Source organism: Nicotiana tabacum, chromosome 5, assembly GCF_000715075.1.
Source record: "Nicotiana tabacum cultivar K326 chromosome 5, ASM71507v2, whole genome shotgun sequence".
NCBI lineage: Eukaryota > Viridiplantae > Streptophyta > Magnoliopsida > Solanales > Solanaceae > Nicotiana > Nicotiana tabacum.
In genome coordinates this window covers 74,508,054-74,524,658 of record NC_134084.1, presented here as the reverse complement: position 1 = coordinate 74,524,658, position 16,605 = coordinate 74,508,054, and the positions used below count along the sequence as shown (strand labels likewise).

At 36.1% G+C, this 16,605-nt stretch overlaps 1 protein-coding gene across 1 annotated transcript; it reads left to right on the top strand.

Moving 5' to 3' along the window:
• Positions 1-4,056: 4,056 nt before the first annotated feature.
• On the top strand, positions 4,057-12,527 carry LOC107815179 (T-complex protein 1 subunit epsilon). The gene is made up of 9 exons (XM_016640704.2): positions 4,057-4,419; positions 6,036-6,354; positions 6,581-6,926; positions 7,853-7,985; positions 8,090-8,142; positions 8,537-8,639; positions 11,341-11,507; positions 11,597-11,710; positions 12,146-12,527. Exons 1-9 carry the CDS (start codon positions 4,221-4,223, stop codon positions 12,314-12,316), a joined length of 1,605 nt encoding a protein of 534 aa, XP_016496190.2. The 5' UTR covers positions 4,057-4,220; the 3' UTR covers positions 12,317-12,527.
• Positions 12,528-16,605: the final 4,078 nt, after the last annotated feature.

The window sequence follows — 16,605 nt, the reverse complement described above, 5'->3', positions numbered from 1 at the left end:
CTTGAACTTTTATTTGATAACTGCACACCTTTTTGTTCTTTCTGTGATGATATAAGCTTTCATCGAGTTTTTCATATGTTTCTATCTTTTTATTATAAAATCAGTAAAATCTAATAAAAAGATTATATGGAAAATATAATCAATCTTTTGTTATTTCCTTGTGCTGAATTGGCACTAAGTTATAGATTGTGAGAAGAATCTACTAATAAAAATTATTTCCGAGAAGAAATTGTAGTTCTAGCAAAGAAATTTTTTCTCTTAAAAATGCCAGTTGAATTTCTTTGAAGATGATCGGTTTCCAACAGTTTTGATGATTACCTTGTATATTTTAAAAACCAAATCAAAATTTTCTTGTCTGAACATGTGTTCTTACTTACTTAATAGGAACTAGCATCGATACATGTGACCCTAAATGAACAAAGAGCTAGGAGTGAGAACTTGAAAAGAATCAAGGTTCATTTTGCCTTCATAGTCTATATTTCAACTATAGATAAGTAATCCCTTTTCATGAGCAGATGCACTAAATTTCTGCAACTTCTATTGTGCAGATTGATTTGGATCTATAATCTATAAATGACATGGCTACAGAATCAGTGTCCTGCCAGTGGAACTTGCTGGTTAATCAAGAATCGTCCATGTTGGTTTAAACTTGTCTGGACACACCATACGACCTGGTATTATTTGCATTATTTGCACATACATTTTACTCGCCTATTAATCCATCTAGTTGTTTTTGCTAATAAATGTTAGGTGAGGGAGTTGGCTGAAAAAGAATATGACAGACTGACAATGATAGACTCTTCAATATATTTTTTCACATTATATTTTATCATTTGACACAGTTTTTTTTATAATTTCAGGTCACACTCTAATGTTCAATAATTTAGCGGGTGGAAGATTTTAATATGATGAAAAGTTGCGGAAATTATTTGAAGATTATCATTCATCAGGATTAGTTATATAATAGCATTAGCTATTCAATTCGAACAATATAAGTTTATTTTTAAGTTAATGTGACATTGGTTTTTTTTATTAGTACTTCCTTTTGTTTGTTAAGATTTAATAAGATATATCATATTTTTGAATTAGTATTAATAAATTTTGTTGTTTGGAACATATTCTGGATGAATGTAGTAACTATTATTAATGGTGCCTAAATTATTTTAGTTACAACTTGTGAATTTTAGCACTAAAAATAATTGTTGTTAAAGATATTGACTTTTAGCAACAATTTAATTGAATATTTCAGTCATTGAAATGGATGCTAAAAGGGCAAACTAAGACATTTTCAGAAGGGATACTATTGCAATTCTAATTGCCACAAAATAATTGCCATTAAAGATACAACTTTTAGTGGCAATTATTTTAATTTAGCGACTATATAAAAAGAAGCTAAATGAGCATAGTTAGCCATTTTTAGATTGGGTTTAGCAGCCATCATAATTGCCGCAAATAATTGTCGTTAAAGTTGCTTGTTTTTAGCGGCAATAGATCATATATTTTACCAGCTTTTGTCATAAAGGCCGCTAAAAGCTTTGCCGACCCCAACATCAGCGGCTAAATGCCAATGGCTGGTAAAAGATATAACAGCTATTATTATTGTCGCTAAGCCGTTTTGTATTGCCGCTAAACACCCTTTTTGTTGTAGTGTTTCCCTGCTCGATGTGGTATTACATTATTCCTTCGCCTAGAGTTTCTATTATCCCGAATCAGTCTTGGCCTCTGGTCAATTTTTTCAACGTAAGGACTCGGAATAAGGTTCATACCGGACCTTGGAGTCTCGGTATCTAGCATCTTCTCATTTATGGACCGCTTTTAGACGAGGGTTGTATCCCCTTGTATCTTTTTTTTTCTTGAATCTGGATAGCGTTGAGATATCATCCTCTATTTGAAGCTTAGTGCTATATTTGTGGTACACATTGTTCCATGTCTTGGGTGGGAATTCCTAAAGATTATCTTTTGGCCTCATAGTAGCTTCCAAACTTTTCTCATTCAGGTTTCTTGTGAAGGTCATGCTTGCCTAGTTGTCTGACACAATAGAGAGCAGTATCATTTCCCTTTGGTATCACTCTACAAAGTCTCGGAGCAGTTCTGTGTCTCCTTGTTGAATTTTAAAAATATCCTTCATCCGTCTTTCTACATGTTGTGCTTCGGAGTGTGCTTTTCTAAAGTATATGTAAGTTCAACAAAGGAACCAATAGAATTTTTAGGTAGATGGGAGTACCAAGTTAGGGATCCTTTAGTTTAGGTCTCTTCGGATATCTTGATGAGTACATACTCGATTTCTTCTTTCGTGAGATCAATCCATTTGATCCGGTTGTATAGGCCATTGTATGGTTATGTGGATCCGAAGTTTCATCATATTTGGAGATATCCGGCATTTTAAACTTCTTTGGGATGGGTAAAGGAGGGCACTCGACTTCTATGGTTATTGAGGGTATTTATTTATGTCAATTCCTTTGGTGACAGGTGAAACTCCTAGGATTTATTTGATCTGCTCGTTCTGCTCCTTGACCTGTTGTTGTAAGGTAGAATTAAATTTTGTAATTCAGATTTTTCGGTCGTACCTGAGTCTACGCCTTCAGTGTTATTCGAAAGTATCCCCATTCCCATATTCCTTAGTTTGAAATTGGGTGTTTCTATGTCGACATGCACCATTGGAGGCGGGGTTGGTATTGCTACTGTAGCGCCACTTGTAAGAACCCTTAACGCCTCTATGATTTGAGAATTCAATTGTTGTTTTTTGCGTCATAAAATCTTTCACTGTCACCTCTAACCTGCATCGTCATCACCCCTCCTAGTGGATATTGCTGGAAAATTCTTCCTTGAATAGGATGGCGATATTCCGAAAGATTAATCATTTGGGGTTCGTGATCCTCTAGTTTGTTCTGTTAGTTGGACCATCGGGTTCACATGCTAGTTATTGACTCCATACCTGGTGTTTTCCTTGAATAGGTAACGAACAAGTGAAAATAGTAGAAACATTAAAAAAAATCATTATGATTTTGGATCAGATGCTCAATTGCTAGCCCCACGGTGTGTACAAAACTGTTTAACCCAAAAATTAATTTTAAAATAAATAATTATGCTAAGGCCACTAGCAAACGGAATAATCCAAAATAAATATAATAAAATAACGAACAATAATGATGAATAAACAAAATGGAGATTGAGATAAAAGAATTCTTATTGAGCGTTGGCCTCTAATATGGCTATGTTAGAGTGTACAAGAATCCTTGAAAGAAAAAATCAAGATGATAGCTTCGTAGAAGGCTATGTAGAATAAATAGTGAGTAATGTGTTGTGTGTCATCAGGTGTATGTTATAAGTAAGGTAAAGTATTTATAGCCTAAGTGGGATGTGACATTCCGAAAGTGAGTAAGGTAAGGTATTTATAGCCTATGTGAGATATGACATTCTGAATTTCTAGCCCTATGTTGTGTAAGTGGTTAGTGGGAAGGCGAAATCCTCGCTAGCGGTAATCGTGATAGCATAGCAGACGGGGACCATGATCTTCGGAAGATTTCGAGCGCAGTAGAGTTCGACAATGAAGGTGATAGTCTGTTTCGGGTACAAGCTCTTCCGATTGCTCCTGCTCCTAATTTAGATGGACAATCCTGGCTACGATTCTACTGTTATTGCGATTTTGGCCTTCGTGCTTATGGATCTTGAACCGCTCCCGTCACGTGCGATTATTTTGTCATGTCACGTGGTGAGATCGATTTTTACCAATACAATAAAAATTATAAAAATTACAGTAACTACACCGCAAAAGCTACAATAGTCGCCAGAAAATATATCAACATAACATAAAATGCAAAAACTCTACCTTTAAATGTGAATTTTCGTTTAATTTTTTTACTTTTTTTACTTTTTTATTTGTTGTTAAAATCAATTAACACTTGAAATTCATTAAATATTTGACGGCGACTAAAAATGCTCACACTTACCAAATATTTAAAATCAGTACTAATATATTTGAGAGACTATTTCAAAATTCACATTTTTCGTTTTTTTTTAAAATATACTAAGCTCACCCGACCCGACTCTATATTTGAGAAACGGGGCATGTGTATAAAAGCGGGAGCATTTTCATGTTTAGGGTTTATCGCAGCTAGGGTTCTGAAACCCTTCTAGATTCATCGCGAAACCCTCTTTCTGTCGTCGTCGCCGGAGATTTTCAGTATCCGATCTGACCGGATAGCAGGTCACCGGAAACAATGGCTTTAGCTTTCGATGAATTCGGAAGGCCGTTCATAATACTAAGGGAGCAAGAACAGAAAACCAGATTAAGAGGCCTCGATGCTCAAAAGGCCAACATTTCCGCCGGAAAAGCTGTTGCGCGTATCCTGCGTACCTCATTGGGTCCTAAAGGCATGGATAAGATGCTTCAGAGCCCCGACGGCGATGTCACCATCAGTATATTCTTATTCCATACTATTCATTCACGTTTGATTTACCTTATTCTAGCTCCGTATTACTACTTTTGAGATTTACGGTTTAAAAAAAGGTGTCCTTTTTGGTTTTGATTTGATTTTTTAGAACTTGTTATTTGGTGTGTTCGGTAGGAAGGTGAATGTTTCCGTAGATTAATGCTTTCGTGCAAAGTGCTCTCCAGGGAAGTTTGGTCGGTGGGCAGAAAATATTTTCAGGGGAAAATATTTGTTAAGGATTGATAAGAATTGGATAGTGTTTTAAAGAAAATTTTGAGCTTCAAAGATTCATTGTATTGTTTAAGCAATGGTTGCCACAAGTGATATGGAGTATGAGCTGGGATGCATAAAGGAATGAGCATGAGGGAGGGAGGTCAGTTTCCACATCTTGGTGGAAAATGTGCCCTGGGAAAATATTCATTGGTAATCAAACACCAAAAATGACATCTTGATAGAACATACTTGACACGTTTTATTTTTAAGTAAGCGGATTCTGCTTTGCTAGTTGTAATCTTGAGATTCTGAATAACATGTGAGAAACTGTGAGATCAGTAGATCTGGTTCTGTTAGGTGTATCTCATTTTGTTGTAGATGCATAACTGATCCTGAGAAATTTCGTCAGAGGTTGCAATGAGTGAGCTTATGAGTTCTTTTTCAGTTGTTAGACTTAGTAGAATATTGACTGTGACTGGATAGAGTTCTAGCATCTAGTTAGTTGTGCTCCTGCAGTTTGGACCTCCATTGTTTGTTTAAGTTATGTCTGTTTCATTTAATCTGTTTGATGTGATGTATATCAGTATGAGTGTCTGCTATTACTTGTGGTTTTCAGAGGAATTCAAAGCGAATAGTGCTTACCCTTGGTACATTTTATTCGTGGGAGTTGGCTTTGTTAGGTTTGTTTTAGGATGTGATTTTAGTTTGTACAGATTAGTAGTATTTCTGATGTGGGAATTGTGAACAGTCAAGGGAGGAAATCTTTACTTTATGTCTATTCTTGTTCATTTCCTTGCAAGGTTCAAATGTGAAAGATACATTATAATGTTTGAGAAGTAACAATACCATTTATTGCTTTTGGAGACTATTGTTAGAGCAGTTTCTATTATAGTTTATTGCCTGTGTTCCCCATTAAGAGGGTCTGTTTTGTTTTCCTTGGAGTGGGGTGCGGTTGGGTTTGGGGTGGGGGAAACGGGCGTGTGTGGCTTTAATGTGATTAGCCTCATGCATGCCTTCCCTATAAGAATGCAAAATGATCCTGCTTCTTATGATTTTCTAATCAATGTTTTTGGAAATGTAGTTTTTGTGATGGACCATAGGGCATCACACAGTAATTTTTCCTTGGAGCTTTGCCTTATTCAAAAGGCAAGCCATTTGAGGCCTTTCTTTAAGCTTTTTGATGAGGTCATGTTTTTTTTTTCTTTCTTTCTTTCAGACGTGCCTTTATTCTATACAGTAGTTATAATCTACTTATGTTTGGCCAGAGCAGTAATATTTTGAACGCATAGTTGACACTACGTTGCGCTCTTCTCTTTCTTCATCCAACCTATGTATACAAATCTCATCACTTGTTTAGAGTTTACTAATATTGGAGATTTGTATTGTCAGCAAATGATGGTGCAACCATTTTGGAGCAGATGGATGTTGACAATCAGATTGCGAAGTTGATGGTTGAGTTGTCACGAAGTCAAGATTACGAAATTGGTGATGGAACCACTGGAGTTGTTGTCATGGCTGGGGCACTTCTAGAACAAGCTGAGAAGTTGTTAGAACGTGGTATTCATCCTATACGGGTTGCAGAAGGGTATGAAATGGCTTCAAGGATTGCAGTTGAGCATTTGGAGTGCGTAGCAAACAAGTTTGAATTCGGTCTGAATGATGTTGAGCCTTTGATTCAAACCTGCATGACTACTTTGTCATCCAAGATGTAAGTGACAAGTCAATTTCAGTGTCTGGTTAGGATTTCATATGTTGTGACCTTATTAAAAAAGGATTTCATACGTTGTGTAATTGTACTTTATCACGTTGCGGACAGGCGTGTAATTTATTCAGGAATGCATCATGGATTCTATTTGCTACTTCTAGTACTGATTACAATGCTGACTAGCCTGCAGCAAAATTTTACTTGTTTTGATATGAATGATTTACTGCAGTGTGAATAGATGCAAGCGTAGTATGGCGGAAATTGCTGTTAAAGCAGTTCTAGCAGTTGCTGATTTGGAGAGGAAGGATGTAAACCTGGACTTAATTAAAGTCGAAGGAAAAGTTGGTGGAAAGTTAGAGGACACAGAGCTAATTTATGCGAGCACAACAGATGATATGAGTCATCCACAGATGCCAAAGCAAATTGAGGATGCCAAAATTGCGATTCTGACATGTCCTTTTGAGCCTCCAAAGCCAAAGACCAAACATAAGGTTGACATTGATTCTGTGGAAAAGTTTCAAACTTTACGCCAACAAGAGCAGAAGTATTTTGATGACATGGTTCAGAAATGCAAGGTAAAACTGCAGCATTTGTATGTGAGTTATAGATGGTTGAGAAACCTTTTCTACAGGAAAATAAGAAGAAGGAGTTGAACCTATTCTTTTTGTTCCAATAAGGCAATGAAAATGGGAGGGTTGGGGCAATAAAAGCTTAATGGATGTGTCTTAGCCCTTGTAGATGTATTGGAGTAATGTAAAGTCTATGATCAGCTGAAACTAGTTTTTCCCCTGAATTTTCAGGTGATAATGTTGCAAAACCTATTCCCTTCGCAGTTCTCTCTCACACACATTTATTTCTTTAAGCAAAGGAATTTGTTGTTTCCAGATATTTTTTGCATATGCAAAACTAAATTAAGAATGCAATGCAGAGATATCTGTTCTCCCTTCTTGCCTACTGTGTGGTCTGCTATTAGCATAAACAAGTAGAGGCAGTCGATGCCAATGTTTAGCTCACAATTATCATTGACTCATATATAAAAGACCTTCATTTGGTGATGTGAGATCTATGATCAGCTGAAACTGTAGTTTTTCCCCTGAATTTTCAGGTGATAATGTTGCAAAACCTATTCCCTTCGCAGTTCTCTCTCACACACATTTATTTCTTTAAGCAAAGGAATTTGTTGTTTCCAGTTATTTTTTGCATATGCAAAACTAAATTAAGAATGCAATGCAGAGATATCTGTTCTCCCTTCTTGCCTACTGTGTGGTCTGCTATTAGCATAAACAAGTAGAGGCAGTCGATGCTAATGTTTAGCTCACAATTATCATTGACTCATATATAAAAGACCTTCATTTGGTGATGCGAGATCTATGATGTGAGGTTTTAGGGCCTGTTGTTGCAGTATGTGGTTTTACATGCAGTTGATCTTATCAGGATCTTTATTTCCTTAAATTCTTCTATGGAGCTTCATTTGTCTAACAACTGTGCCAATACCTAACAGGATGTTGGTGCCACATTAGTTATCTGCCAGTGGGGTTTTGATGATGAAGCAAATCACTTATTAATGCATAGAAATTTGCCTGCTGTTAGATGGGTAGGTGGTGTGGAATTGGAGCTGATAGCAATTGCCACAGGTTTGTGTCTACTTTTCTTATTGATATGATGCCTTCATCTTCCTGTGTTTCTGTTGGATCTGATACTTTAATTGCATGTTCTTGGTATTTGTGCATCTGATTAGGTGGGAGAATAGTACCAAGGTTTCAAGAGTTGACACCTGAAAAACTTGGCAAGGTACACCCCTTTAGACACCTTTCTTTCTGCTCTAATTGTGGACGTATATTATGTATCTATGAAACATCGTGGACATGTATGGTCTAAGTTTTGTGTGGAAGTTGTTAAAAGAAGATTGGTTAGTTTTCTCAAAGCAAATAACCGGCTTATCTTAAAGTTTATGGATAGGTTATACATCTTTTGCATATATATATTGTTAATGAAGCGCACAAATATGTTGTGAAAGTCTTTCTCGTTCAGTAGTACCTAGGAACAACAGACATTCGTAGCTTGCTAAATATTCTGTGAGAGCCTTTTCATTTCATTAATCTTTCTATATTTACTAATGTTACTCCATGTGCTTATGGATCTGTACTTCTCTCTACTGGCTAAATATGATGTTTTATAAGTTCAGGCTGGTATAGTTCGGGAGAAGTCTTTTGGTACTACAAAGGACAGAATGATATACATTGAACATTGTGCAAATTCAAGGGCAGTAACTATATTCATCCGTGGTGGTAAGTTGGTTGCCTGCTGGAATGCCTTGTTAGTACATTTTACTGTTGATGGAAATTTGCATTTGTTGGATTTTGATTTTTTTTAGTTGTTAATCAATGTTGCTTCTGAAATGCCTTATTAGTTCATTCTGCTGCCAATGGAAATCACATGTGCTTTTTGTTAGTTTTTAAGCTGTTAATCAGTATTCACAATAATTAACGTGTATTTGGATCTTCTGTACTTTGCCCTTGCCCTGTCTGTGCATGTTCATTAAATTGTGACAGTTAACCATTTACTATTGAACTCTACATATTGATGCTCCTTGGATCTAGATGACAGTACATAATGTCATGACCTTGGTAATCAAGCATTAATTCTCTTTTGAAGCATTTTTTCCCCTAAGAGTTTGAGGACAGCTCCAATTTGTGCTGAGTTGAAATAGTTTGGTCTGTCGGTCTATTTAAGTGTTTGCGTGGTTCAGATGGTCCACACTTTACCCAAACAGGAAAAACCAAACTACTATGAGAAATAAAAGCCAAATCAATCAAATACTCCCTTCGTATCCCAATTTATGTGGCACCATTTGACAAGGTGCGAAGCTTAAGAAAAAAAAAAGAAGATTTTTGAAACTTGTGGTCTAAAATAAGCCGTTGAGATTTGTGTGACTAGAAATTATCTCATTGAGAGTAAATCAAAAATTTTAAAATAAAATATTTCTAAATTCAGAAAAGTGACATTCTTTTTGGGACAAACTTATAGCCTGTTTTGACAAGCGTGTAAAATCAGCTTATTTGGAAAAGTACTTTTCTCAAAAGTGCTTTTCAAACATTTGGTGAGAAGCTAACTTGAAAAGCACTTTTGAGTTATGTTTCTCGGACTCTTCAAAAATGTTGTTGGGTGCGTGTCGGATCCTCCAAATTTAGTGCATTTTTGGAGGATCCGACACGGGTGCCAACAACACTTTTGGAGAGTCGGAGCAACATAGCTTTAGAGCAACAATTAGTGTTTGGCCAAGTTTTTAGGAAGTGTTTCTAAGTGCATTTTTCTCAAAAGTTCTTTTCAAAAAAAGTGTTTTAGGGAGAATCTATTTTTTTTGCCTCTCAAAAACTGCTTCTGCTTTTAGTCAAACACATTTTGTCCTTCTAAAAGCTTGGCCAAAACCCCAATTTGGGAAAAAAGCGCTTTTAAAAAAATCATTTTTGGCCAAAAAGAAGCTTGGGTAAATAGGCTATAAAAAGGAAAGAGTGCTATATAAATTGGGACAGAGGGAGTAATATTTAAATCCGATGGTTCTTGCTGTATGCAATGTCATTGGTTTGATTTGATCTGGTTTAACGTTTAAAAAATATGTTTCCCCTAACATTGCATTGTGTGAAAGTGAAAAATCATTCGTTAAAATCAAACATGCTTTTGTAATTACTTGTCAACTTGGATATGACATTTAAAATATACCTACTAAACAAATCCATGACCACAAAAAAGTCTTAACAAAAAAGTAAAGCACATTTTAAATGCTCAGTGAATAGCATTTCCTCAAAAAGTGCTTATTTAGGATCAGTGTTTTAAAAGACGTGGGCATAAGGCGAGGCGTTTTATATATGCCTCAGCGAGGCGTAAGCCCCATAGGTATTTAATTTATAAAATAATATAAGTATAGTAAATATTTATAAATAGGTAAAATTGCATAAAAATTGAAGAAAACTATATATATATATATGTGTGTGTGTGTGTGTGCGCGCGCGCGTGCTCCATCCCCGCAAAAACTAGTCAAAACAATCTATTATACGCTATTTATGAGCACAAGTAACTTGAGTCTACAAGAATAAAGTTATCTCTATGGAGGAACAAAAATGATGACTAATCTGCAATTTGAACTTTAAACTTGCTGCTATGAAGGAGAATAGAGTTCTCTTTGTATTTGTAAAAAAAATTTGAATATTCGTTGCTTTGAGAATATTAACATACTAGCGGACAAGATAAAGAATTGGAAAATACCATGAATTAGGGCTTCAATCAATAATAAAAGGTCTTCATTTTTAAATTTAATACATTTCAGTTCCTTTTAAAATTTGTGAGTAATTACCAAGCTGATTTTTGAGAATTTGGGTATTATATGAAGGGCTTATTCACCAAATTTTGTTTTAATCGAAAGTCTCCGGGGCTTACGCCTCACTAAAAAACACGTCTCAAACGCCCGGGCGTATGCTCTGAATTGCTGGGCGTACGCCTCTTGAGACTTTCGCCCCACACCATCGCCTCGGGGCGTTTTTGGTGCTCCTCGCTCCAAGGCTTGCCCCGAAAACGCCTTTTAAAACACTGTTTAGGATAAGCAATAGAAACATAGATCAATTTGGTTTTCTACGGTTTATATTGACAAACAAAATAAAAATGAAACTCTATGGTCTTTCTATTTTTCAAAACCAAAACGAACAGTACAATTTCTAGAAGATAGATTGGTTTATTAAAATATCCCCCCTCCCCCAACCCGGTCTAAGTGTATCTAACCTGGTAGATGGGAATTAAGCTAAAAGTATGCATAGTTTGCTGTCATCAAGGTTGGTGCCATTTGTTCTGGGTGGAATTCATGGTGCAGTGTGTTTTAACCTATGCAAATTTGAGGTTCTTGTTCTAAAGATTATGGTGCACTATGTGAATGACATTACATACTGCAAGAACCGTCATGAATTTGGATGCCTGAGCTGTTATTTGATCAATGTACAGGCAACAAGATGATGATAGAGGAGACGAAACGTAGTATCCATGATGCTTTATGCGTTGCTAGAAATCTTATTCGCAACAATTCAATTGTTTATGGTGGTGGTTCAGCAGAGATTTCTTGCTCAATTGCTGTGGAAGCGGCTGCTGATAAACATCCAGGAGTTGAGCAGGTAGCTTTACTTTTTCTCTTCCAATTTTTCTTTATATGCCTTTTGTATTTAACTGTCATTAGCTGAGGCCTCAATCCTTCTCTCTGCAGTATGCAATCAGGGCATTTGCTGATGCTTTGGATTCTGTCCCAATGGCACTTGCTGAGAACAGTGGTCTGCAGCCCATTGAAACTCTATCTGCTGTTAAGGCTCAGCAAATTAAGGTAATCCAGCTTATTAGTACCTAGGATCAATATTAAAATTAGTCCAATATTGAAGGGTCGTACTATGACTTATCCCAGGCTGTTGAGTGTAAGAAAAAGAAGAAAAAAGTTTCAGAAGCTGTTTGTCTCATTTTCTGTCATCGATGTATCCGATGTTTTCAGAACACTTTTTTATGACCTTATGACATATCCCAGGCTGTTGAGTGTTAGAAAAAGAAAAAAGTTTCAGAAGCTGTTCTTCCCATTTTCTGTCATGTATGTATCTGATGTTTCAGAACAATTGTGTTATAACCTTGTGACATATCGTGACATATCCCAGGCTGTTGAGTGTTAGAAAAGAAAGTTTCGGAAGCTGTTCTTCCCATTTCTGTCGTGTATGTATCGGATGTTTTCAAATCATTGTGTTGTAACCTTAACTTCAAATCTTTTACGCAGGAGAACAATCCATGCTGTGGAATAGACTGCAATGATGTTGGCACAAATGACATGCGGGAGCAAAATGTCTTCGAGACTTTAATTGGGAAGCAACAACAGATATTGCTTGCAACTCAGGTTGTCAAGATGATTCTAAAGATTGATGACGTGATTTCTCCATCTGAGTATTGATGTTAAGTACGAGAATGCTAAATTTTTCTTTGACTAAAGAGGAGGTGAATGTTTTCCTTTTTCACTATGCCAACCCATAAGTTTTGTTGGGTGAAATTTTCATGATCTTATCTTTGGTTTCTATGTTGTGTATTTGAGTACAGCTTGTTGGTTGATGAACTGTACTCATTCAATGGTTTTCAATTTGATTGATGATGATCAGTGTCTGTCACGGTATGCTCTATCAAAAGCTTATCTTTTGCTGGTCTCAGAGATTTTGCCACTTAGCTAGAATGCTCTTAAAACCTGAAGTTTGTGTGTGCTCTCATCTGAATTTGGTGGCTCCTTATGTAATGAACATCTTAGAGGATTCTATGATCTCCTATTAACTCGTTGTGGCATTTAAATGGCACTGAACTATGTCTTTAGCTGCAAATGTGAAACGTGAGATGTATGAAACCAGCAACAATTTAGCAAACAGGCTAAGAGCATCGTGGTGATGATGATTGATCATTGAGTGCTAAAAAAGTTGATGAAAAAGTAAAGTCATGTTCATTTCTTTGTCATCCTACGTTCAGATCTAAGGTTTGCTTTCTGTGGTTTTCATTTTCGATGTCTTTTGGTTATTTTGTTACATAGAAAATATTCAATCAGTGTCCTACGCCGTAACATCGTAAGATGCCTTATAAATTGTGCTCCTATAGTTTAATGAATCGACACAACAGGTACATTGGCTACGTTTGGAAGTAGGTTATCATGATGACTATAGAAGATTTCAACCTAGATTGAATTATTATGATATATTTCACGTTTCATCCATCTGGGCAGGGGTGTTCATAAAAATCCGAAAAATCAAACCAAACCAAATCGACCAAAAAACCCGATACTTTTTAGGTTTGATTTGGTTTTGGTTTTGAATTTTAAAAATCGATCAAATTTGGTTTGGTTTTGGTTTTAATAAAAAATAATCGGAAAAAATTGAACCAAACAGACTATTAAAGTAGCTATTTAAATTTATTATTACATCTATATATATGTATATTTTTATATAAAGTTTTTAAAATTTTATAGTACATATTAGTCATTTGTAGTTTTAGTCTAGATCTTTGCTATTATAATAATTTTATTCTTTGCCTTTACAATCTAGTTTGATTGATAGTTTTCTTTTGCTAAGTACAAGAATTTATTTCATGTTAAAAATAATCGATTTTTAATTGAGTACTTAAATTATTCATCACTATTTGATTCAATTATCTTCAATATATCTTGATAAATGATAGATTTCTTAGAGAGCAACAGTGTTACATTGAAAATGTAGTCGCCGGAATGACAATGTTCAATATATGCGTTTGGTAGTGTATGTCTCATATTTAAGAAAAAATGCAACTTGTAATCTAGAACGAGTTGTATCACGACCCAAAATTCCATCTTAGATCGTGATGGCGCCTAGCCATATTTGATAAGCATAGTCCATATTTCTTTAATTAACAAAGTCATATTATAAATAAATATAGGAATAATCTCAAAACAACACAATATTTGATACAGTCATAATATGGTCCGAACATGATCAAAATGGTATAACCCCTAAGGACTAGGTGACACAAGTACACGAGCAACTACTGAATAAGTACAAGTTTGAATACATGATCAAAACTGACCGAGATAACGAAAGTAGGCAGAGGATAATAAAAGATAGGGACTCGGACATTGCGGAATGAATCCATGGAGTGTAGCTCATCTTAAGTCTCCGAGCAAACTCCCAGGCCCAACAAGAGGCCCCGCTAGTACTCACGAGGATCTGCACAAAAAGATGTGCATAAACGTAGCATGAGTACAACACAATCGGAACCTAGTAAGTATCAAGTTTAACCTAGATAGAAGTTGATGTGAGGCTATAGGCATCAGATACTTACAACACAGATATAAATAACATAGCTCAGAACTGAAACTGTAAATAATTTCATGAACAACAATTATTAAAGATGTAAAACATTTGAAAAGTATAAAGTATGCTTTTCCAATTCAAGAGATAATCATAACGCTACTCAGATAACATTTAAAGATGGCATACTTCAATCAATGGGTCGAGGCTCCCCATTCATATATATAAGTGGCATGCAATAGTTAGCATTTAAATGAATGCTTCTAAATGAATCAGGAATGTCTATGCATGCTCAAACTCTATTACTCACCATAACTGGTATATGATCCATGTACCCCGACACACAGTTTATGTATCACTGAACTCCATATACAATCTATGTATCACTGAAACCCGATACACAATCCATGTGTCGACCACACTCATAGGGCCCAAAGTAACATGAGTTACCACCTGACTTTAGAGGGACAAATCCTTATCCAAGCGCAAAAAGGAGCTTGATAGCTCACTTATAATCAAATATCACTCATAATGTCCTGTGTGCAATAGGCACATAACTGTATCTCAATCGCTTGACCTTACTTTTCATTCCACAATATCAGTCCAGATCAAGTATCCAAATATGATACGTATGCACATACCCAAAAATTAATAGATAAAAGATGCATAAGGACTTAATAATAATTATGCAGATATATGCTCATATAATTTCTATATGACACAGATAATTCAAGCAATTCAACATATTAAGAATAAGCTCCCATGCCTTCATAAATATTCATAAACCTAGGCATGATCTCTAACATAAATAAGAGAGCAAATATAGTCATATAGCCAATCAAAACATAAACCAAGATGAGTGATAACTATGGATTCTAGCCTATCTTATGCTCTCTTTTGCTTAGGTTTTGGATAAAAAAATGTGTAAAAATATTCCCGATAATTGACTTATTGTGCTTGTTTGCAGGGTTTGGTCAAAATGAGGCAAGAAAACCACAACCAACTCCTGAAGGAGTTAAAGTTGCACAAGTTCAAAGCTGATATAAAAGCGCTGACCGCGAAGGAAAAGAGCGGCCGCGGGAGGTCCACCGCTAGGGCGGCCACAATTATACTGACAGCAGAATTGAGATTTAGAGAAGGCATTTTGGGGTACAATAGATACCGCTGACCGCAGTGAAATAGCACGGCAATGGAATACTTGACGCGGCCGCAATGCAAATTACGCTGAGGGCGAAATAGAGATTCAGAGACCCTGCAAAGTGAGCCTAACTGAGGAGCGCGGTCCGCGTCCAAACTGCGCGGCCGCGGTTGATGCTAACGCCGAGGCGGTCATTTTTACACTCCCCACGGGATCCAGTCTAGACCAAGCACAAAAGAGAAGAACCACGGTCCGCACTTGCTTTTGCGTGGCCTCGAAAGTTCATGCACTGAGGCGCCCAGTATTTCGCTGACAACGAAACCTCCGTAAGGGTATTTTTGTCCAGTAATTTTAGCTGTGTATAAATAGATCTTTTTCACATTTTTAGGTTATCTTTTGTATCAGGGAGCTCGTAAACAGCCGTACTTTACTACTTTGAGTAATTTTAAAGTAGCTTTAATTTATATTCTTAGATTTTATTCTTGTAATCAACTTTTATGGCTTATATTTCATCTTGATCTTTGATTTCTACTTTGATTATGAGTAACTAAACCCATTAGCTAGGGTTGTGACCCAACTCTAGTGTGGATATTTAATGGGTCTTCTATTTTAGGGCTTAATTATTTATGGGTTAGTAATATTTAGCTTGATTCATACTTTAATTGTAGAATTATTGGTTGCAACCACTGATTCATGCCTTTATGACTTAGACTCTTCTTGAGAAAGATGGACTAAGTCTAGGAAAATTAGGCTAACAAGAAATTGGGGTGCACTCAAGAGATTGATAGTCCCAATTAAAGGATTAAACCTAGAGATAGTAATACTCGACTTGAGCCAATTTTACTTGCATTATTTGAACACCCAATTGGGCTTGAGAAAGCCAATTAAGGCAAAGTCACTCAAACTACCAAGAGGTATAGAGTGAGTAATTTTGTGTAAGGGTTATATCCCGACCCCAAATATAACAAGCTTGTCCTAAATTTTATATCCCATTAGATACTCGCCTAGGTGTAAGTCACTTCACTAGTGCTTTTTATAACTTGAGAAAACATTATACTTAGTTCATTTTCAGGATTCAATATTATTAAAAGTAGAATAGTAACAAATCCAAACATCGTTAGAAGTGCACTTAAAAGAAACACACATAGCTAGAGTAGATAGAAACCCAACTCCCAACCAATATTAACTCCCTGGGGAAATCTATCCCGACCTTTCGGGTAAAAGTTGCATTGACCACTCCTTGCCATTATATAGTGGTGTAGGGCTGGAGCCGATCACTTTTTGGCG